At 38.5% G+C, this 23,143-nt stretch overlaps 3 protein-coding genes across 3 annotated transcripts; 2 read left to right on the top strand and 1 right to left on the bottom strand.

The window, feature by feature from the left end:
* Positions 1–1,100: 1,100 nt before the first annotated feature.
* Positions 1,101–18,510, top strand: LOC116177757 (tuberin). The gene is made up of 14 exons (XM_031496841.1): positions 1,101–1,453; positions 1,501–1,642; positions 1,695–2,019; positions 4,035–4,203; positions 4,253–4,480; positions 4,866–5,109; positions 5,156–5,277; positions 5,327–5,657; positions 5,707–6,193; positions 6,347–7,020; positions 7,064–7,348; positions 15,910–17,042; positions 17,096–17,266; positions 18,256–18,510. Exons 1-14 carry the CDS (start codon positions 1,256–1,258, stop codon positions 18,448–18,450), a joined length of 4,704 nt encoding a protein of 1,567 aa, XP_031352701.1. The 5' UTR covers positions 1,101–1,255; the 3' UTR covers positions 18,451–18,510.
* A 777-nt stretch (positions 18,511–19,287) lies between these two features.
* LOC116177758 (protein canopy homolog 3) lies at positions 19,288–20,306 on the top strand. Its single transcript, XM_031496842.1, has 3 exons — positions 19,288–19,641; positions 19,691–20,037; positions 20,088–20,306. The coding sequence occupies exons 1-3, from the start codon at positions 19,539–19,541 to the stop codon at positions 20,268–20,270; spliced, it is 633 nt and encodes a 210-aa protein (XP_031352702.1). The 5' UTR covers positions 19,288–19,538; the 3' UTR covers positions 20,271–20,306.
* On the bottom strand, positions 20,249–20,737 carry LOC116177759 (28S ribosomal protein S33, mitochondrial). Its single transcript, XM_031496843.1, has one exon. It carries the CDS (start codon positions 20,642–20,644, stop codon positions 20,294–20,296), a length of 351 nt encoding a protein of 116 aa, XP_031352703.1. The 5' UTR covers positions 20,645–20,737; the 3' UTR covers positions 20,249–20,293.
* Positions 20,738–23,143: the final 2,406 nt, after the last annotated feature.

Raw genomic sequence — 23,143 nt, 5'->3', positions numbered from 1 at the left:
ATGTTGCAGATTTCTGTACAGTACTAGCGTTGAGTAGCGTAATTATTTCGAGAAAAGAATCTGTATATTTTTACCGATAATCTTTAGTGGATGGTAATATTGACACGCGCGCGACATCTATAACTCTTAAATATGCTGTTTCCAAAACGTACATGGAGGTTGTCTCACTATTCTATTCTTTACACTAAGGTGGTACCCAAGCCACGAAAAATCTTAACAATAAATGTGCGCCTGCGCAAAGCCAACATTATAGACATTGCGCAGTATGCGCATGCACACATCTTGTTTTACATTTCTTTCAAATTTTAACCATAAATTCTAGTAAAGAAAAACGTAGCGCATATAGTAAAAATCAAATGTACCATGCGCAATATTAACTTCCTTACGTATAGAGATATTTTTTTAAATTAAAAAATTTAACCACAGGTGCTTCTAGCATAGGCAAACATATAGCATATTGCAAAAATCAGATGCTTCTAGTAAAGAAAAAAGTAGGTATGGCCTTTTGTGAAGTACTAGGTAATGTCCTGCAATCATTTCTTTAATAAATAACTGACAGTTCAGTTTGTGACGAACTTTCGCCGGAAGCTCGCTCACCAATGGTGGTTTCGGTTGTTTTTACATAAAAAATAAACGGTATAATTACAAAAAGTAAAATTTAATGAAGATTATAAAAAGGAACATTCAGCGGTAATTTCCAAGTCTAAATCTGCAGACTGCGACCGCGGAACGGGAGTGCTTCGGGCGTCACCATAATTTTTCGGTTTCTCTTGCTTCTAGACAAGATGCGGTCGGCGAAGATCACCTCCAGATAACTCGAATAGGGAACGACGGCCCCAGAAGTTCTAAAGGGCAAGCGGTGGGCGGTTACTGTTAACTGTGGAATGCTAAAATAAACTTAAAGCGAAAAGGAATAATTTCCCTAATCGGGAACAGTAAATAATCGGATTCAGGAGCGGTTTCTACGGGACATTAGCAAAAAACTTACCTTGCACTATTAACGGAGCTTATAACCTTTGTTTAATTAATCACGTCCTTCCCCGGCGTCTTAAAAATACAGGACCGGTGTCAAATTCAAGTTGAAATAAGAGCGCTTCTTTTGAGACAAGGTCCGGCTCAATCGGACAGTTTTCTGCAACTCATTTATGCAACTGATTTTTATGTTTAAGTAAATCGCTCACGGTTTAAAGTTCTGTAAAGCAGATACCGGAAACATGGCGAGGTTATACACGACTCTTTTTACTTTTGACAGGTGATGCGGAACTTATTGGGCACCCATATGGGTCACGCATCTCTATACACGATGTGTCAAATGTTGGAAGAACCGACTTTAAAGCAAGACAGTGGTCTGTTGCGAGGCGCCGTATTTTTCATTAACATGGGCCTTTGGTGTACGCATCCGATAGTGAATTTGAAGTGCCCTCCCAGTTCCGTGCTGCCGTCAATTCAGCAAGTTAGTATAAGTTTCAAGTTTAAATTGTCTACTAATAATTTTCCAAGGCGGTGGAGTCGAACCAACCAATCGTAACGTACGAGGTCATGCTGAGCATGCAAGGACTGATCACTAATCTTGGTTTACAACTTCACGATCCGGAATGGGACATTATTATTACAATTTTGTCGATAATAATTCATCAAATTGGTAATTGAGAATTTGAGACCGCTCACGTGTTTTAAACCAATTTGTTTTACAGATGCAGCACCTGACGTTGCGCCAAACGTACTCGTGGCGAATCATTTACACGAAACGCTCAACACAATCGAAAATTACATTGAGGTGGGATCGTTTCACGGTTCGATCGATCAATTTTATGGCCTAATTGGAGAATGTTCGCTGGCGAGACCGGAATCTTCGGTTTCGAAGTTGATCTCATATTTGGCGCAGGATATAATTCCCATTAGGCATTTATGGTTTAGTAACCTTTATAACTTGTTGCAAAAGTATTATCGACAAGAGACTAGAACCAATGTTCGCCTGAAGACGCTAAGTGTTCTCTCAAAAGTGATTAAATTGAACAGGTTTGTATATAAGATCCCTTAAAAAAAATAGATGAATAGATCTTTGAAGAAGCTTATTATATTCTATTGTGGTCTAACTATAGTACATGATAAACCTTAATTCTTTGAAAACTCCTCAGGAATTTCCCTAAAAACTCGTTTACGGCTGTACTTACTTGATCTTCTTAGAAATCGCTCCTGGAACCTGCTTACACATCTTGATATGTATTCACTTATCTATCTTAATCAAAATTTCTTCATGAATTACTGACAGGTTTTCGTAGATATTGCTGTGGCCCCACGTTGGGCGCCATATTGCCAAATTGTTCAGAACTCTTGTACAGATTTTTTTAACACCCCTACACCGCAATTTAATTTTTATTTTACTTTTTATTTATCGCTCTTTCCGAGTATCATCTTCTCACACTCTGTTCCTTGACATATTCGCAGTTAAAGTGTTGACTGACCATTAGGTATGCCTAGTCCAGATGTTTCAATAGTCCTCTCCTCTGACATTCCATTCTCTAGATATTCGTACTGCAAGTTTTGACATGACCAATCGGTATATTTCTTCCATACGTCCCAATCGCCCATTCCTCCGACAACCCTCTCTTGAGATATAAGGAATTATATCCGATTACATAAGAGGCGAGGAGGAGGACTATGGTTGGTAGAAATTAATTCCAGGACTCTAGGATCATTCCCCTAAAAGTAGTTCAACACGGAAAACGGACGACCGGACTAGTAAAACGCAAACAACATCGCACTTTTTATTCAAATCAAAATCCTAATAAATTAAACAAATATAGCAAACGAGCTCCTGGGTATGGCTATAGCATGTGCAAAACCAAATTTTAAACCTGATGTTAGTTTTGCTTTTATTTAAAGTGTATATAGATGAAATTTCATTTGAATGCCTCCATAAATAAGCTACGCATGCGCAAAACCAAATTTTGAAACTGATGTTAAATTTTCTTTTATTCCAAGTGGTTATGTACCAAATTTCATTTAAATCCCCCTATAAATCAGAAAGTTGTCACTGCGCATGCGCAAAACCAAATTTTGAAACTGGCGTAAAATTTGGTTTTATTCCAAGTGCCTATGTATCAAATTTTATTTAATTGCCTCCATAAATAAGGAAGTTGGCACTGCGTATGCGCAAAACCAAATTTTGAAACTGGCGTTAAATTTACTTTTATTCAAAGTGGCTATGTATCAAATTTTATTTAAATCCCGCCATAAATAAGAAAGTTGGCACTGCGCATGCGCAAAACCAAATTTTGAAACTGGCGTTAAATTTGCTTTTATTCCAAGTGGCTATGTATCAAATTTCATTTAAATACGTTCATAAATAAGAAAGTTTGCAATTCGGTCTGTAAATGATGCGCAAAGGGCACTGTGAATGCTGATCGCTCGACTGTTGGAATTGTGTTTTATATGGCTAAAGCTATGCGCATATTGAATTTCATGCAATTCGGTTCATAACTAACGGAGATGTCAAAAGGGCCTACTTTATTTTTTGGGCTACATTGCCAATTCACGAACTCCGATCTACAAATTTGATAAAGAATCCACCTGCAAAATTTCATCATAATCGGTCCATTCGTTTATGAGTTATCGTGCTAACGGACGGACGGACAAACACAAAATTATAAACTCGCTAGGAGCTCGTTAATAATGACTCGAAATTAATAATACAGGACACTTAGTTAGTCTCAATCAAGTTCCGTAAATTCCAAAGAATTAATACAGAGATTTTGTTTAACACCTGAGATAAATCTTGGGCACAAATAGACAAATCTGAACATGAGAACTCTATCTGCGTTGTACAATGGATTCAAATAAACACACAATTCATAATGACAAAAAAATTTACTCCGAAACACAAATCAACAAAGAAAACCTGAAATAAATAGGGGCACAAGCCCGCTTTTTAGATTTACCCCACACGTCGACCACAAATAATGCCCTTTAAAAATTTGATTACCAAATTATGCTTCTGGCAAAGATAAGTACTAAGTTGCTAACAATTGTAGATATGAATATGAGGACGAATTAATAGACAGAATCGTGGTGCCACACCTAATTCATACCGCTGGCGATCAGGATCCAATAATACGCTCTGCCGTCGCCGAGTTACTGCTCGATTTGTGTTACGACTGCGAATCTAAAAGATGCTTGGAGCTATTAGATATCTTAGAGAAGGTAAGTTTAGCAATTGTCGAGTACCCAATGGTCAATTGCGCATTTTCAGCTGCTTCTGCGCCCCTACGATCAATATTTAGGCGACATATCTGCGAACGAAGGAGACACGTCGGACATGAAAAGCCTAGTGACTGGTTTAATAAACGTTTTTGCTCATAAGATTTATAGATTGCCATCCATTCACGCTGTTAGAATTTATATGATGCTTGTTACATTTCTCGAGCATCACTATAGCAAACCGAAGATATTTGAAGACTGTTATCATCTGCGATACAAGGTATGATGAAAAGTGGAGGGAGTAATTGGGGTGTAATAAAGGGATAAATTAAAAACGTTGCATATTTATGCAGATAAACGAGCGCGTTTGGGTGTCTAGACAGTTGTCTGTATTCCACTTATCCTGTGCTTTTGGATATCTGACCCTGCACAAATAAAAACGTTCTAGCGTAACAGCAATTGCAAATGGTTCTTATAGGTCGATTCCTTTAGGAATATTAAAATTACTTCAGACGAAATTAATATGAAAATTCCTAAATATAATCGACTACTACAAATAAAAAAATTTAAAATAATAAATTGTGAAGCACGTATAAGCCAAAGAACATATTTTGACAGTTGCTTGAGATCACTAAACCTGTGAAAATAATTTTGTGCAATTGCAGATACTGGAATGTTTTCTAAAAATGCGTGCGGATTCGTTATACCACGTTGGCTGTTCCGATTCGAATGGAAAGCTTAAGTACAGCGCATACTTGTGTATTACCTACAGTGGAACCGAGCGCGGACCAATGGGTTCCCCTCCGCCAATGTCACCCGCGGTTTCGCTTCCAGCCCCCTGCATAATCACATACGTACCTCTTCGTCCCGCATTCAAACTCATTATCACTTGCCTGAAACAGGAGAAAGGTACAAACAGTAGGATTTGTCGACATATAAACATGCACGTTTTCAGATTGGGAAGTCCTCCAAATGGTACTGCAAGCTATTCCGGTAGCTTTACAGAATAAGTCGCTTATTTTAACGAAGCAGGGAAATAATGAAGTTGATTTGTTGGTTGACGCACTTTGTGCAATGGTGTGTGTTTATTTTAAGCGATTGCTGTATGTTACATATTAATTTGCAGATTACTGATAGAACCTTATTTTTACCGGACTCCCTACGAAACACGGTTAAGCCCAACAGAACGGACTTTCACATAGCGGTACTGTTGGTCCTGGCGAGTCTAGCATCCTACCACAGTTACTTAGATCCCGTCCATCAGCAGAAGATGATCCGTTGGCTAGTCAAGTACGGATTGGTCCCCAGGTGCTCGCGCCAGTGCATTGCGGCGTTAACCATTTGCACTTTGGAAATGAAAGATGTTATGGTCAAACTGCTGCCGGAAGTCCTACTGGATTTGTCCAAAATATCGTCGACAGTTCACATCGCGATACCCGTTTTGGAGTTTTTGTCTAGTAATTCGCGCACCGCTAACTGGTAGATTATTAAAGCGTGTCTTTTTAGCACTCACTAAGCTGCCCGACGTTTTCGCCAATTTCGTCGGCGACCAGTACATGGCAGTGTTCGCCATCTCACTGCCGTTCACAAACCCCTTCAAGTACAACCACTACATCGTGTCTCTGGCGCATCACGTTATCGCCGTCTGGTTTCTGAGCTGCCGACTGCCCTTTCGTCGCGAGTTCATCACGTACATCTCGAAAGGTCTGCAAACGAATGTTCTGGTTCCGTTCGAGGAGGGTACCCTACGGACCGACCTGAGCAAGCTCAATGAGGACAGTTCGAATCGCAAACGCAGCTCTAGCCTGACGGAGCAGAGCTCGAGACGCCGCGAGCGGGCTAGTACGATCGCCCGATCCGATGGCAAGGTCACGTTGGACTTTCGGCAAATCAACGATAGAACTCTGCAAACCTTCTATGAGGAGCTAACGGAAACGTGTCAGGATTTGATGGCACGTTATACGTTTTCGTCATGCAGTGCACTACCTCGAAGGTAAACTATTGAAAAGAAATTATCTGGCTCAAAGGACCAGAATTTCCGTAATGACTCTGTTCTCTCTAGAATGACACTTTTTTTCTTTTGAGGCCTACGCTTTTCTTTGCCAATAAGGCTTGATGCTTTAAAGTAAAATTTTGTCATTTCTAGATCGCCTACGACAGAATACATACTAAGCGGTGGTCATTCGACGACTTGGTTTCTGGGAAACAAACTCATAACAATAACGACAAGCGGCTGCACGCAAAAGGCGCTTAGAAACGGTCTGTGCGATAAGTGCTTGACTATGTGCAGACTTGACCGCCTAAAATCGCCCGATGTGGACCGTAACATTCCGCTAGTTGGCCGAAGTAACAGTAGCGACAAGGACAAGGATGACTCCAACAGTTCGCGCGTCACCAGACAGAATTCGGGCGAGAAATCCAATAATAACACGTCGACGAGCTCACCATTGGAGGACAATAAAGAGTTAACCGACAAGTTGGAGCAGTTACCTTCGAAGCTGCAACAGCTGATGTCGATCGACGGTAAACCGTCCGCGAAACAGGCTTGCGTCTGCTGGTGCCAAGGTTGGGCGGAAATCTACGTGAGAAGAGCGACCGGTGACATGTCGTGGATTATGCGAATACAAAATCAGCTCTCACAACAGCTTAACATATGCGATTATCCGCTGAACGAAATCTTGACGTTATTCACGCCCTCTGTACAGCAGTGCGCCGAAGAAATGGAATCGACTGACAATCAATGCCAATCGGAGTCTGTCGAAACTGGAAACCCCGACGAGGAATTCAGTTCCACCGCCAGTATGCCCATAAGCATTCCAGGTAGGCGTTTTGTACACGGACCTGAGTTTACGGTTAGGTTTAGGTTCTCCCTGTAAGCAATCGCCGTCCAGGCAGAGTTCGCGCGACAGCATAGACGAGGACATGGAAAATATTTACGAGGACGGGAGTAAGTCGCGAAATCCGGTACGAAGGTCTAATTCAAGTCCGGAAATGTCGTCCAATTGGAAGAATCCCTTCTTGCAGAAGCAGGAACGCGACCGTGACGAATCGCGCACGCAAGACGAGGAGAATACGAAGAAAATGAAGACTTATACAAAGGATATGAGAGTTAGCTGTGAGGCAATTCCCGAAGAAATATCAGGAATGGGTATGTAATTTTTGTGTTCAGTCCAGTCCAGCAATGCTCCTTTGTTCCTTGGAATGTGGGGTCAAACGGCGTAATCTGTTATCACGTTGATATTTTCCTGCACGACCTTACCAGTTTAATGCTGATTATAGTATACCATTAGAAAACTAAAATCGATTAATGGGTAATTAACCGACCTAAAACTTATCAAGACCGATTCTCTCTCATCTTCCCTGGCTAGAACTGTTGGCGGCTGTAAAAATAATTGACGGGAACGGTTGCAAACGGCAATTTACATACGGCCTCTTATTTCCCTTAACGCGCGGCCCTATAAATTTCTACCCTATATTTCCAACTCTAAACAGAAATAAGTATTTTTGGAGCGACAATCTTCAAAAAGAAGCGCCCAACTTAAAACGCTTCTAGATACCCGGTGATCAGCGAGCTGGTCACTAAAAGTAGTAATTGCAAGGCGGAAAACGGGTGCTTCGTTGCATCTTAGGAGTTTTTGAAATCTATTTTTGTTTCTTTGAGGACTTGATATCTCGGCACTCAGGCTTGTAGTCTTTTAGATTATTTCTTGTGAAAATACAACTTATACTTGCATGAATTCTATTCGTCCGCCTGTCCATGTCCATCTGAGCGTTTGGGACGAATGTGTTTATTGATTAAAAATACAAATAAAGTAAATTGATTCAAAATCCTGTTTGGCGAGTTGACACCTTTCGCTATTAGTTTTGTTGGATTTCTCCAAGGCTTTTGATACTATAAACCACCAAATTTTACTCAGCATTTTAAGCTACGTGGGTCTTGATGATGAATCTTGTACCTTATTGGAAAATTTTTTGACGGGTAGATCGCAACGGGTAAGTCTAAATGGTCTAACATCTAATGCGGCGACACTAACCTCTGGAGTACCACAAGGTTCAATACTGGGACCATTGCTTTTCATTATTTATACGTGCAATTTTGGTAAGTCACTCAAGCATACAATGTTCCATCAGTACGCAGATGATACTCAGCTGCAATATAATTTTAGTTCAGGTGATGCAATAAATGCAAATATGCGTATAAATGAGGATGTTGAACGATTAGTTAAGACCTCCGAAGAGCATGGTTTGCGTATAAATCCTCTGAAGTCATCAACCATTCTTTTTGGAAGAACTAAAGCCAGAAATACTGTGGCTAATGACATTAAAATAACTGTGAAAGATGTTACACTTTCCCTAAGGCCATGTGTCAAAAACTTAGGTCTGCATATTGATGTAGATCTAAGATTTAGAACCCATGTAGCCCATATTGTTCAAAGAGCTTTCAGCAATCTAAAGATCATATATAATAATAGGCACATATTTAATAAAAGGATAAAAATAATTTTGTGCGAGGCTTTAGTTCTTTCGCAATTTAGCTACTATGATGTTATACAGGGTGGTGCCTAGCGCAACGCAGCATAGGGATTTCAATGGTAATTTCTTTATAGTCAATTACTAGCTCCCCTAATTATTTTAGAGCAAAAGTCTAAATACGTTTTTTTTTAGAGAAAAAATACTGCATCTGTTCATACTTTTAGTTATAACTTTCCATTATTCAAAACCGTAGAAATCGACAAAATAAAAATTTACATTTTTATAAATCAGTGATGCTTTGGAATCTTTTAACAAATCACAAGCGCATAGCATCTCAGTTATTGTTCTTTGACGTCGAACGATTTTCATATTTAATTCTGTTTCAACTAACCGACACAATAAAAGGCATCTTAGGGTAATGTTTTTTTAGAGAATGTATGCTGCATCTGCATCAGGTACTATTTGTTTATCATTTTCCGGAATCAGAGTACCTACCTAATCGAAGAAAAAAAACTGATTTGCAGAAGATTTGTTTCTAAACTTATATTCGGATTTTCCGCTACTGCAACCAAAACGTTGAATGTATTGTCGTTCGTGGTTCCTTTTCCTGATGGTTTTGACGGACATTTTGAACGTTATTGCACTTGTAGTTCTTTAACTAATTTATAAACAAGTATAAATCTAATATACGTCAAAGGCAAATAATGAAACGTGATCGCTGTTTTTTTAGGCAATTCCAAGGTATATTTGATTTATTGTAAAATGAAATGTCGATTTCTACGGTTTTGAAAAACGGAAAATTATAAGTAATAGCACAGATTTACACATACACAGATTGCTAACCTTATGCATTTTTTGGGAAACAAATTTAGGTATACTTAAAAGCGCCCTCTATTGCGGAGCAGTATAAACATGTATCGTTTAAAACTCTAATATGACGCTTATGGATTTATGCGTTAGATGTCGCTGAAACAAAATTAAAGCGCTAAAGTTTGCACAATTCGAATTCCTTAATATTCGTACTATTACAGTGGTATGATATGATAGGAGGTACGTTGAGCCATAATTGTTTAATTTAACACTGAAGCTACTCATTCGTCGTAAGGGAGATATTAAAAGCGGGTCCCTGTGGTCACAGATACACACGAACATAGGGCAGGTTCTTAAAGAATCGTGAAGGTTTTTTGAAGTTGGCGGACACTATTTGCGGCTTTAAAGGTCTTGACAAATTGCTAACCGCAAAGGCATATTTACAAACTATGTATATCTCTGCCATCATTAACGTTACACTCTTTACCACGCCGATAAGATATAAGATAGGGAGGTTATTTTCGAAAAGTTGATAGTTTTCGAGTTGTAAGCACAAAACTGCTAAAAAAATATCTTATTCAACTTTTTTTGTATTTTTTTCAATGTTGCGTCATGAAATTTTGTTAGCAAACCTCAGATTCGGATTCAGCACCCCAAAAAACATATAGAATCAAAGAAATCAAAACTACCCCACAACTTTCCTGGTAAAAATACAATTAAACTGGATTATATGCACACTTTACCGCTTTAAATTTTTTGCAGCGACATCTAATGCGTAAATCCATAAGCGTCATATTACAGTTTTAAACGGTACATGATTATACTGCTCCGCAATAGAGGGCGCTTTTAAGTATACCTAAATTTGTTTCCCAAAAAATGTATAAGGTTAGCAATCTGTGTATGTGTAGATCTGTGGTAATAGTATGAACAGATTCAGTATTTTTTTCTCTAAAAAAAACCTTTTGCTCTAAAATAATTGGGGGGGCTAGTAATTCACTATAATGAAATTACCATTGAAATCCCTATGCTGCGTCGCGCTAGGCACCACCCGGTATACGGAGCTTGTATAGATAGTGTAGATATTCGGCGTATACAGAGAATACAAAACTCGTGTATGCGTTTAATTTTCGGAATTCGAAAGTACGAACATATATCTCACAAGCTAGAGGCATTGGGTTCAGTGGCGTACGTAGAAATTTATTCTGGAGGGGGGGGGATTAAACAAGTTCGTGGCACATACAGTCACCCAGTGCGTACTAGAAGGGGAGGGGGGGGGGGTAAGAAATAGAAATTGGGTTGCACAGGCGGAAAAGATTAGATTAAAACGGTATTTTATTTCTTACTGCTGACAGGCCCCTTTATTGCTTTTGCTTTAATTAGTCAACGAAAACTTTGAATAATAGGTATATTTACGGGCAAAAAAACCAATTTCGACAAAAAATTCAAAGGGCTGTAACTTTTGATCTAGTAGCCCGATCTTGGAACTGTTTGAAATTATGGATTCTACAGCCCACATTCTATAAGAAAATATTTTTTTCCGGTCGATCTGAGACAATTTTTTTTTCTGGGCAAAAAAAAGGCAGTTAATTACCTTCCTTTTTTACCAAAAATCGACTGCACCAAAATTTCTCGGGAAAAAACTTTTTCTTATTAATTTGGGTACGTAGAATCCAAAACGATTCGTACTTTTTCGATTAGACGTCTCCATCAAAAGTTATGGGCAAAAAAATTCCTGTTTTTAAAATTTAAAATTCTTATTTTCGTTATTTCGTGAAAGGCAGGACGCAGGTACCTCACCTCAGTAGCAGTACTAAGTACCTGATACCTATTTGTTATTTTGGGCATCAATGTAGCGAATTGCCGATCAATGCCGAATAGCCAAATCGTTGACTGCCAACACTGATCACTCACTGAATAGTGAATACTGAATACTACAGAATATTTAGATTTTAGTGACTTTAGACTTTAACCAAAACCAAAATTGCTCTCTATATATACCTATATATTATTGCCTTTATTTTAAAGTGGGCGGAGCGGATAGTGGAGTATTACCTAAATACCTAATAGCTATGATGATAACTCCATTCTTCTGGGGAGGATATATCCCCTTCATCTCCCCCCCCCCCCCGTAAATACGCCACTGATTGGGTTGGTTAAATATGGCTCATCTGTACTATTTCACAAAATAGTTGTAAGTAAAGAACCTGCATATCTATGTGACAAGATCCAATTTTGTACAAATTCAAGATATACCTCTCTAATAAAGCCTCCTTTTCACAGAAGTGCATTGTTTGAGAGATGTTTTTGCTATAACATTGCCAAGCTCTATAACGATTTACCTGGTGCCTTAAAAAATACGGCTATCAACATCTTAAAAAAAAACCTGTACACTTTCCTGCTAAAATGTCAAAGTTCCTTGTAGCGTGTGATGAAGTCGTTATTTATTTCTTATCTAATACTTTACTTCTTTACTTCTACTATTACTACTTCCACTTACTTATTTACTTGTTATTTCCCTTTGCCGTTTGCAAAAGTCTAAATACGTTTTTTTAGAGAAAAAAATACTACATCTGTTTATACTTTTAGTTATAATTTTCCATTTTTCAAAACCGTAGAAATTGACAAAATAAAAAAAACATTTTTATAAATCTGTGATGCTTTGGAATCTTTTAACAAACTACAAGCGCATCGCATCTACGTTATCGTTGTTTAACGTCCAACGGTTTTCATATTTAATTCTGTTTCAACTAACCGACGCAATAAAAGGCATCTTAGGGTAATGTTTTTTTTAGAGAATGTATGCTGCATCTGCGTCAGATACTATTTGTTTATCATTTTCCAGAATCAGAGTACCTACATAATCGAAGAAGAAAAAACTGATTTGAAGAAGATTTGTTCCTGAACTTATATTCGGATTTTCCGCTACTGCAGCCAAAACGTTGAATGTATTGTCGTTTTCCTGATGGTTTTGACGGACATTTTGAACGTTATTACACTTGCAGTTCTTTAACTAATTTATAAACAAATATAAATTTAATATACGTCAAAGGCAAAGGCAAATAATGTTTGGTATTGAAGATATAATTGAATGTTGTGGAATATCTCTTTACAATAAAATATGCATAATTGCTATTTACCGTCCATGTAGCTCCAATCTGAGTGCGTTTTTAAGCAAATTCAGCGACATTCTCCAAGCAATCCACAGTCGATTTGATCATGTTTACATCTGTGGTGATCTTAACATCGATCAACTTCAAAAGGACAAGTCATGGAGAGCGCTCAACGATATCCTTGAGTTACACTCACTAATCTCTATAATCAAAGAGGCCACCCGTGTGCAACAATTGCCGTATGCATCCCATTTAAGTGTCTCATCTATTGACTATATCTTAACTAACGCAGTCGATACTATTCTGCATAAAAAAAACTTTGAAGTTGGATTCTCCGACCATTACGCGCAATCGGCAAAAATCTATATTAAGCTAAATAGCATACCACAACTCAAAGTGTCCGAATCTAAAAAATTAATAAAGCTCCATTCAAACTGGAACTTGAACGAATTTATGAATCTATACAGTACCAACTATATTGACAACTTTGAAGACTTCGATACTCCCAATGACAGACTTAATGCTTTTTACGAAACATTCAACTGGTGCTTTGAATGCGCTTTTCCCAAAAAGAACAAGGTTCAACCAGGACTTGTACAACATGACAGTAAAATTAGATTCTCTACAGAACTACAAGGGAAGTATGACAACCTCAAAGCTCTTTCCCTGATCAGCAAAGTTGTAAATAACTCCCAGCTAAAACGTCAAATAAAATGTTTAAACAAATCATTATCTAAACACATTCTCCTCGAAAAAAAGAAGCACATAGCGGGCGTCTTAAGCAGAGCTGAAAACAAAGCTAGAACGTTGTGGAAGTTGGTTGCTCCATCAAGTTCTGCAGCTAATCTGAGTCAAACCCTGGCCGCGGACGATTTTGCGGTCTTTTTTAAGGCCTCAGTACCACACACACGTAGTCTGGCGCCAAGGAGTACACTCACCCCAAGAAGCAACCCTGTGTTGAATACATCCTTCTTTTTTACACCGATTTCTTCAAGTGAAGTGTATAACATAATACATTCTCTAAAACGTGGTACATCGCCGGGCCTTGATGATATACCCAACTCTCTCTTAAAATGCTGTGCCAATGCCATTGCTCCCCAACTATCCAGCCTCATTAACTACTGTGTTACTCAAGGTGTATTTCCCGAAAAATTAAAAAGTGCGCGCGTAGTGCCTGTGCATAAAAAAAGTGACACAGCAGTTGTCTCCAATTACAGACCGATATCCTTATTAAGTTCCTTTTCGAAAATTTTTGAGAAATGTGTTAACGAGAGACTAACAACGTTTTTGCAAAAATTCCACATTCTTTCCGACAGTCAGTACGGTTTCCGCGCTGGGTTATCTACAGAAGACGCCACAACGCACTTAGTGCAGCATATATATGAGGAACTCGATTCAAATAAACATTGCTTTGTTGTGTTATTTGACATCAGAAAAGCTTTTGACAGTTTAGATGTAGGTATTTTATCAAGGAAACTTGAGGATGCAGGTATTCGCAATGAATGCCAGGATTTCATCTTGTCATTCTTGGCTAACCGAAAGTACATCGTGAATTATGAAAATACGTCTTCATTCGAATATACGTTGAATTTAGGAACGCCCCAAGGCAGCAACTTAGGCCCCATCTTGTTCGTACTATACATTAACGACCTGCCACGATATATACTGCACGGAAAAACCTACATGTATGCTGACGACACTGCTGTAGTAGTGAGCGCCGATAATCCTGACCAAGCTGCAGAAAAGTTAAATCAAGTTATAGCGGAATTTACATTTTGGTGTCTAACAAACAAACTTACAGCGAACACTGAGAAGACGATAATTTTGAATATGTCTCGGGTCAAAGTGGGACAATACATCACTCCCATGGAGAGCGCAGTAATCTAGGATGCAAAATAGACGATAACCTCTCCTGGAACTCTCATCTGGATCACGTTCGTAGCAAATTAAACAAGGCATACTACCTAATATCTCGTATTAGGAACCAATTTGACACCACACACATTATTGAAGTGTATTACGCAGTAGTGTATTCCCATTTAAGTTACAACATTATGTGTTGGGGTGCTAGTACCGAAGTAAATAGGATATTTGTTTTACAAAAACGTGTAATCAGATTGATATTCAATCTGCATTACTTACAAACTTGTACAGACACGTTTAAAAAATTCAAAATTTGACCTCTCCCCTGTATATACATCCTAAAATTATTAATGTACATGCGCTCGCACTCAGATAGTTTCCGTAGAGTAGGAAGTACACACAATTATAACACAAGAGGAAAAAACAAAATATTAATTCACAAACACCATTATCAGTATTATAAAAAATCACCCTATTATATGGCCTCTAAATTGTATAATTTGCTACCCCAGGACCTGACAAACTGTGATATTAAACAATTTAAATCTCTCATCAAGACTGTTCTCCAGAAAAATGCTTTTTATTCGATCCAAGAGTTCATACACTTTTATACTTCTAGGCTATAGTTGATGTAACTTTGTTTGTCCAATTGTTATACATATTATTGTTTGTTAATTTTGACTTATCGATGATTGTAATGACGATCGAACGATTAAAAATTATTATTATTATTATTATTATTATTATTATGAAACGTGATCGCTGTTTTTTTAGGTAATTCCAAGGCATATTTGATTTATTGTAAAATGAAGGTTTTTATTTTGTCGATTTCTACGGTTTTGAAGAACGGAAAATTATAAATAATAGTATGAACAGAAGCAGTATTTTTTTCTCTAGAAAAAACGTATTTAGACTTTTGCTCTAAAATAATTAGGGGAGCTAGTAATTGACCAAATTACCATTGAAATCCCTATGCTGCGTCGCGCTAGGCACCACCCGGTATACCTAATGGTCAACACTATATAAGCAAGCACGCTTATACTACTTATAATTGTAAATTCTTTTTTTTAAATTCACATAATTAACTTCACGTATAATTTAATATAATTTATACAATGCAAAGGGTTAAGTGGAAGAGCAGGGCTAATGGATTTCCCGTTAGCATCTGAACTTCGCCCTTTTAAATTGCGCACTTGTACATATTATTATTAAGATATTCTTGTTACCTTATATTTTTTTTTATATTTTTTTTTTATTTTATTGCCTTTATTTTATAGTGGGCGGAGTGTTATATGATTAGCGTGATTTAATAAACGACATGATTATTATTATTATTATTATACGGAGCGCACATGTACTATACATAATACATGTATCTATCATTTTGGGGTTTTATGTAGGGCCAATTTTTTTGTTATTTTGTGTAAACTTATTCTGTATGGTTTTCTTATAGGAACCACACCTCCGTCTACTGAACCAGTATCAAATGCAAAGGAGCAACACCCAGCATTACTCAGCTGTCACAGTTACCCTGGCTCGACTCCACCACCAGATCAAACAGTCGCATCAAAAGCTGCTCACACTGTGCCACCATCACCAAACATCATACATACAACGTCCCCGTTAACTCTGCCTATAATGCAATCACAAAATCCACGACTGTCGACCATGCACTCCAGTTCCTCAAAATCCTCCAAAAGCGAATCGACGGATAGCGTTAATTCAGAGAAAGGCATAGAAAGACCAACTTCCCTTTCGAGCCTTCCGAATTTACCGCCTTTGTCCGCGAAGCCGCCGCAAAGTCCGACGCAAACCTCCCCGCGTCTGCCACGTCACGTGCACGCGAAAGACGGTCACGAGATACAAAAGAGCTCAAGTCTCAATCTGGAGCGCACGCATTCCCTTAAGGGGAAAGAAAAAAAGAGCGGCAGCAACGAGAAACTCAACCAGCTCGATCTAAGCCAAGGACAGAAGCGCGATCGCGGCTATACCATTTCGGTCATGAGCAACATTCGCAAGCCGCGACTGGACAATTTGCGTCACACTATATCGACGCGTCCGAAAGACGCGCCGAAAAGCGGTAACATTCCCAGCTTCGTTTTTCTACAGTTGTACCACTCGGCGGAATTCGGAAGTACGACCGAGAAACCGCTGCTCGTCACGTCGAGCCAGGTCGTGCAGCGCGCGGTTAAGGTGCTCGACTGCATACCGCCCTACGAAACTCACAGGATCGGCGTCATCTACGTGCGAGAGGGACAGTGTAATAACGAAACGGAAATATTACGAAATCCTTACGGATCGGTGCGTTACGTGAACTTCTTGCAAAACCTAGGCACGCTAATTAAGCTGCAAGACGTCGATCCGCAAGTCATCTTCCTGGGAGGTCTGGAGCAAGACGGCAACGATGGTAAATTCACTTACATATGGCAGGAGGACGTCATTCGTGTCGCCTTTCACGTTGCCACACTCATGCCCAACAAGGACTCGGACCCGAACTGTACCAGTAAAAAGCTTCACATCGGTAACAACAACGTTACAATCGTGTACAACGAAAGCGGCGATGATTACAACATTAACACGATCAGAGTAAGTAACTGTGACGCGTGGAGGGGTGAATCTTAACGCACATTTCTTAACAGGGGCAATTTAATTTCGCCTGCATTATCGTGCAACCGTTAGATCACAGCACTAATAAGGTTACGATCAAGATAAAAGACGAGCTCATCGAGCTGATGGGAACTAGCGAACCTAAGATTATCTCCGACAAAAACGTTGCAATACTTGCTCGTCAACTTGCGTTACATGCTGATGTAAGTATTCTCTACGCTATGCAAAATATCAGTTCGCTTTTTTATATTGTGAGACAAACTGCTGTGGTTAGAGTTCCTGTATTGACTGCAATAGATTCTCCCCAATGGCGGGGGGATCATTTTCTTTTGGTTGTCATGGATTAATGTTTAACGTCATCCTTTTAAAACAATTTCCTTTTCTCACTTTTGTTCCTCCTTCCTTAACAAAACCTTGCGTCATCGAAAGAATTAACATCTACTTACTTCGGCGATAGCATTTACTTATCTTGAAACTAATTAGCTTATGCAGCGATAACAACTCTTGTCACAAGCAACCGGAGATAATTTTATAATAACAATAAACAAAATACAAGCGATTATTTAAACAAAAGAATAACATTAAATAATTCTGGTACAAAATAAAATTGACTTCGAATTCAAATAATATGATCAGATTTGAGTTTAATCTAAAAATTAACGGCCACATTTACGCTTTAAAAAATAATTTAAATTAAACATACAGGGTGACCCAATATTACCTGTGCTGAATCAAAGAAACAAAAGGCTACATTTATACATGTTTATTTTGTGTATTATTTTTTTTCTATAATTAATAATAATTTTATATTGTTTAATACAGTAATCTTATTTATTTATGTTGGAAACGAAAAAAACTGGAACCGAAATTGGAACCGAAAATTACTGAAATCACGGAACCGGAACTCTTAAAAAATCATTCTACCTAAGTAGTGCGGAATCAGAACCTATATTTCACATGGGTTCCAACCTCTGATACTGATCTTGCAATTTTTTAGGGTTTTATTATTCCAATATTTAGCGCCATGAATTTAGTTCATATTTTGGTCATAGTCGGTGGAGGCGCTACGCATTTGTATAGCAAGCTATTCGAAGCGCCGACAGAATGTCTAGTTTTCCCTATGATTTTCTGTGTTCGTGTGTTGAATTCTAGTATAAAAGTTGTGAGTGGCGAATGATGGTGTATGTTTCAGTTGGCCTCTCTTGTATCCCGATCTTTGAAAAGCCAATCGTCAGATCCTTACGCTTCGAACTGGTTGGAACGCTTGAGAAAGATCAAGAACGTACGTACGAAAATTCTAGCTGAGGCTCCAAAGAAGGAATCAGGGCCTGATGATGGGGTTACAAGACAGCCAAGGCGTATGGAGGATTTTTCTGAATATGCTTAAACAATTGATTATTATTATGTTATATCTTTATGTTGTTTTAATTATAATTGTATAAGACTTGTTATTTTATTCATATGATGCTGCCATTGCCATGGTACGCAACTACTTTTTTCGCGAATGCGAACAACAATGAATGACGACTATCGTCCTGACCTTGAATGGATTTTTTTTCATGTATTTTGAAATTGCTCCCTTTGCGGAGATGTATGATTCACTTGGTGACAAAATGGGACGGTCGTTATGGGGCTCGTTCCTATATTTCCAAGCCAAATTTCCATAGCTGTACTCTTTTCGAGAATGACGATATCGCGATAATAGAAATGAATCGGTTGAAGTTGTGGAGGTAGTTCTTAATAAACTAATTTATGCGGGGTTGACGGTTTTAGACGTATCGCAAACTTTCTTCTACGATTTCCACTACAATTATGGGCTACGGGAATTCGGCGATCGCGTAAAACTCTTGTACACGGGTACTTAATAGTATTGTATACTCTTGCAGTGCCGGACATATGTCAATCATTCAAAGAGAACATAATCGATTTATGACCCCAATAATGCCTCTTGTAAATGACAAAGTCCCCGGATTGATGAAAGATGAAAACAATAGGAAAATAACGTTAGAGTTCGTGGATTTGACAGAAAATATGTACCTACGCGCACCGCATGGAGGTAAGGTGTTAAAAAAATCCAAAGGTTCATTTTCGATGGGAGTCATGTAGGAGAAATCATAGGCATGAGGCATACGTCTATGGGAGAATTATTCGTATTGTTCCAAATACAGCGAGCACTTACTGCGTGTTAGTTCTCGAACACCCTGTATTATACAAGACTGCCATTGATTATACACACTAAATGGTAGTGCGCAAAAGTAAAATTTCTTTGTGAACATTGCGATACAAGCGAAAAATTTTACAGGGAAAGAACGAACATTTTGACCCTTAGCTACATGTCGCAATTTCATGAACATATTGTATATGGAAGGGGCAATTTTGTACGATAAGGATTTTCTCGATTTTTGATGACTTCACACAAACCACAAATGTAACAATTTCATTGGCTTCCTCCACGGACCATAACAATCATTCACCATGCGTTTCTCCAGTTTTATTTTTATTTTACTAAATTTTCTTGTGGCGGTCCATGGCCGAACAGAAGAGGACGAGGGTGTTAAATATGCAGACAAATGCGAAGGTTTGACACTGGGCTTTAGTTCTTGTACTAATGTAAAGTGTAATTGTAGTATGTAAAATACTAGCGGTAGAGTTGGAACAAAGACTGCAAGAGACAGGGAAGTCGCGAGATGTTTTAGAAACAGGGTATTCGTTGGACGATGTCAAGCCGAAGAAGAAAAAGGAATATCACAAATCCGAGCTGCGATTAATCGAGTCTTTGGAAGGAGTTTGTGATCGAATTTTAGAGTATAATATACATAAAGAACGCGAGGATAGTACACGTTTCGCTAAGGGTATGAGTCAAACATTTCAAACTTTACACGGTTTAGTCGACAAGGGTGTTAAAGTTGAACTGGGCATTCCCTATGAGCTTTGGGACAAACCGAGTGCGGAAGTTACGAATATGAAGACTCAGGTAAGCCTCTTTATAGAGGAACACTTTTTTAATTTCCCAATCTTGGTTAGTGTGAGACCGTTTTGGAACACAGTGAGAACGATATAGAAGACTGGTATTGGAATCATCAAGATCAGCCGCTTACAAACTTCCTATGTCGAGATAGATATTTGAAAGGCCAAGACAGTAAGTGTCTGGATGAGCAGCTGAAGGGCGATACAGGAAAGGAAACTACGACGAAAAGTGAATTATAATTTTATACTACAACAATAAAGAACTATTCATTTTGCTGCGCTGCCTTTCGTGGTTTACGCGTATTCTTTGCCTTCCCTCGTAACTCGCGTAACCTTTGCATTTCTTCCCTGAAATCCTCGTGTTCGTCTCGATATAGGCCGTAATTACGTAATCTCATCATCAGCTTGCCGGTTTCCACGTGCCGCGGATAGTAGGCGAAAATTTCCCTCTTCAGGTTTCTCGGTTCCTCGCTGAATATTTTCACAACCTTCAACGATTTCGAATTCGTCGGTCGCACAACTTCACCAAATATTCTGTTGCTTAAACGGTTCATGCGAAGAGCGTATTCCGTTGTTAATTTCATTAAGTCTGCGTACTTGGCGTATTTACTCATTTTGTGATTTAAGATTAATTTCTACAGTGAAATTGTAGAATGTGAGGTTATGGGTCTTTGTTTTTAATTGTGGCGGCCGATAGGCAACACATCATACGTTTGCGGCGGTGGCTAATCAGCATTCAAAAATCGTATACAGGGTGCAGGATACAATCGAGATGATAAAAAAAATAGAGTACCAAAAGAAACAATTTTTTCTAATGAACCGTTATAATTATAAACATTTCCAAAATCGCATTTTTTCAATTTTCGTCAAAATTAAAAACACGTTCACTTCTCAATCTCTCGTTTCGCCAATTTGATTTCAAAGTAGCGTAGTTCATTTGTTGTCGACTTTCTATGAATTTTAATGGCACTCTTCGCATCAACGAATCAGGTCCGGACAACACGTGAATTTCCCCAAAAAGGCGACAAATCTGGGCTGTATGTAGCGTTTCCCACGGCATGGTCGTGTAGCAAGGTTCGTCAATTTTCCAAATCGTTGGTTTTTAATTGCACGTAGCCGATCCAGTGTTTCACAATATCACCTTTGATAGTTTGTATAAATTGTACGATCCCTTACCCCGAGAATTTGAATCCGCCTTGTATATCATGCTTCAAAATTATACGTTACCCATGACATTTTCAGGGAAATCGTAGAAAAAATCATTTTCTTTTCGAAAAGGGTGTTCGTTATAGTACATTTAAATAAATTGTATAAGTGAGTATGGTTTGAATTTGTGTTTTAGCGCATTGTTTAAGAATTTAAAAAAATGTACTAATGTTCGTCCGTCCGTTCGAATCTACTTCTGCTGTCTTGAACTACTTTTAGGGTAATGGTCCTAAAGTCCTGGATTTTTTTTGCAATAGGTAGCCTATACCATGAAGGTGTGCCAAACGGCCATCATATTTCGTTGTCTTGGGGGGGCCCTCCCCCTATGGATGATTTTCTGAGATGCATAACTTTTACATGCGACAACCAACTGGTTTCAGATGTTGCATACACATGCCCTAGCACATGCCAAGTAAAATGTTTGAAAATGGAAGGGGGGGGGGGGGTGAACACACGTTCTATCCTTTATGAAAGGTCTCATCGAAATAAATTGGTTTGTACAAACTATAACTTTTCAATAACAACAGTAAATAAAGAACGAACATTTTTGCAGTGGCGTACGTAGAAATTTATTCTGGGGGGGGATTAAACAAGTTCGTGGCACATACAGTCACCCAGTGCGTACTAGAAGGGGGAGCGGGGGGGGGGGGGGAAGAAATAGAAATTGGGTTGCAGGTTGCCGATGCTGGTAGTCATTTATCTATTTATTATTGTACAGGCGAAAAAAATTAGATTAGAACGGTATTTTATTTCTTACTGCTGACAGGCCCCTTTATTGCTTTTGCTTTAATTAGTCAACGAAAACTTTGAATAATAGGTATATTCCGGTCGATCTGAGACAATTTTTTTTCGGGGCAAAAAAAAGGCAGTTATTACCTTCCTTTTTTCCCAAAAATCGACTGCACCAAAATTTCTCGGGGAAAAACTTTTTCTTATTAATTTGGGTGCGTAGAATCCAAAACGATTCGTATTTTTTCGATTAGACGTCTCAATCAAAAGTTATGGGGAAAAAACCAATTTCGACAAAAAATTCAAAGGGCTGTAACTTTTGATCTAGTAGTCCGATCTTGGAACTGTTGGAAATTATGGATTCTACAGGCCACATTCTATAAGAAAATATTTTTTTCCGGTCGATCTGAGCCCATTTTTTTTTCGGGGCAAAAAAAGGCAGTTCATTTACCTTCCTTTTTTCCCAAAAATCGACTGCACCAAAATTTCTCGGGAAAAAACTTTTTCTTATTAATTTGGGTGCGTAGAATCCAAAACGATTCGTACTTTTTCGATTAAACGTCTCAATCAAAAGTTATGGGCAAAAAAATTCCCGTTTTTAAAATTTAAAATTCTTATTTTCGTCATTTCGTGAAAGGCAGGACCAGGGGCAGGACGCAGGTACCTCACCTCAGTAGCAGTACTAAGTATCTGATACCTATTTGTTATTTTGAGCATCAATGTAGCGAATTGCCGATCGATGCCGAATAGCCAAATCGTTGACTGCCAACACTGATCACTCACTGAATAGTGAATACTGAATACTACAGAATATTTAGATTTTAGTGACTTTAGACTTTAACCAAAACCAAAATTGTTCTCTATATTTACCTATATATATTATTGCCTTTATTTTAAAGTGGGCGGAGCGGATAGTGGAGTATTACCTAAATACCTAATAGCTATGATGATAACTCAATTCTTCTGGGGGGGGGGGGGATATATCCCCTTCACCCCCCCCCCCGTAAATACGCCACTGCATTTTTGCAAATATCAGTGAAGAAGAGATTTTGGGAAAAGTTAGGATTAAATTTCTTATTATAATAACTGATGAGATATACAGGGTGGCGGTGTTAAGTGGACCATTAGAAGTATCTCGGGAAAGGTATGGAATTTCTATTCGGGACTCATTACCTTTT

The sequence above is a fragment of the Photinus pyralis genome, unplaced genomic scaffold (genome assembly GCF_008802855.1).
Source record: "Photinus pyralis isolate 1611_PpyrPB1 unplaced genomic scaffold, Ppyr1.3 Ppyr1.4_LG8, whole genome shotgun sequence".
NCBI classification, from domain to species: Eukaryota; Metazoa; Arthropoda; class Insecta; order Coleoptera; family Lampyridae; genus Photinus; species Photinus pyralis.
Note: the sequence above shows the minus strand (reverse complement) of the source record. Positions and strands in the feature narration are given on the sequence as shown.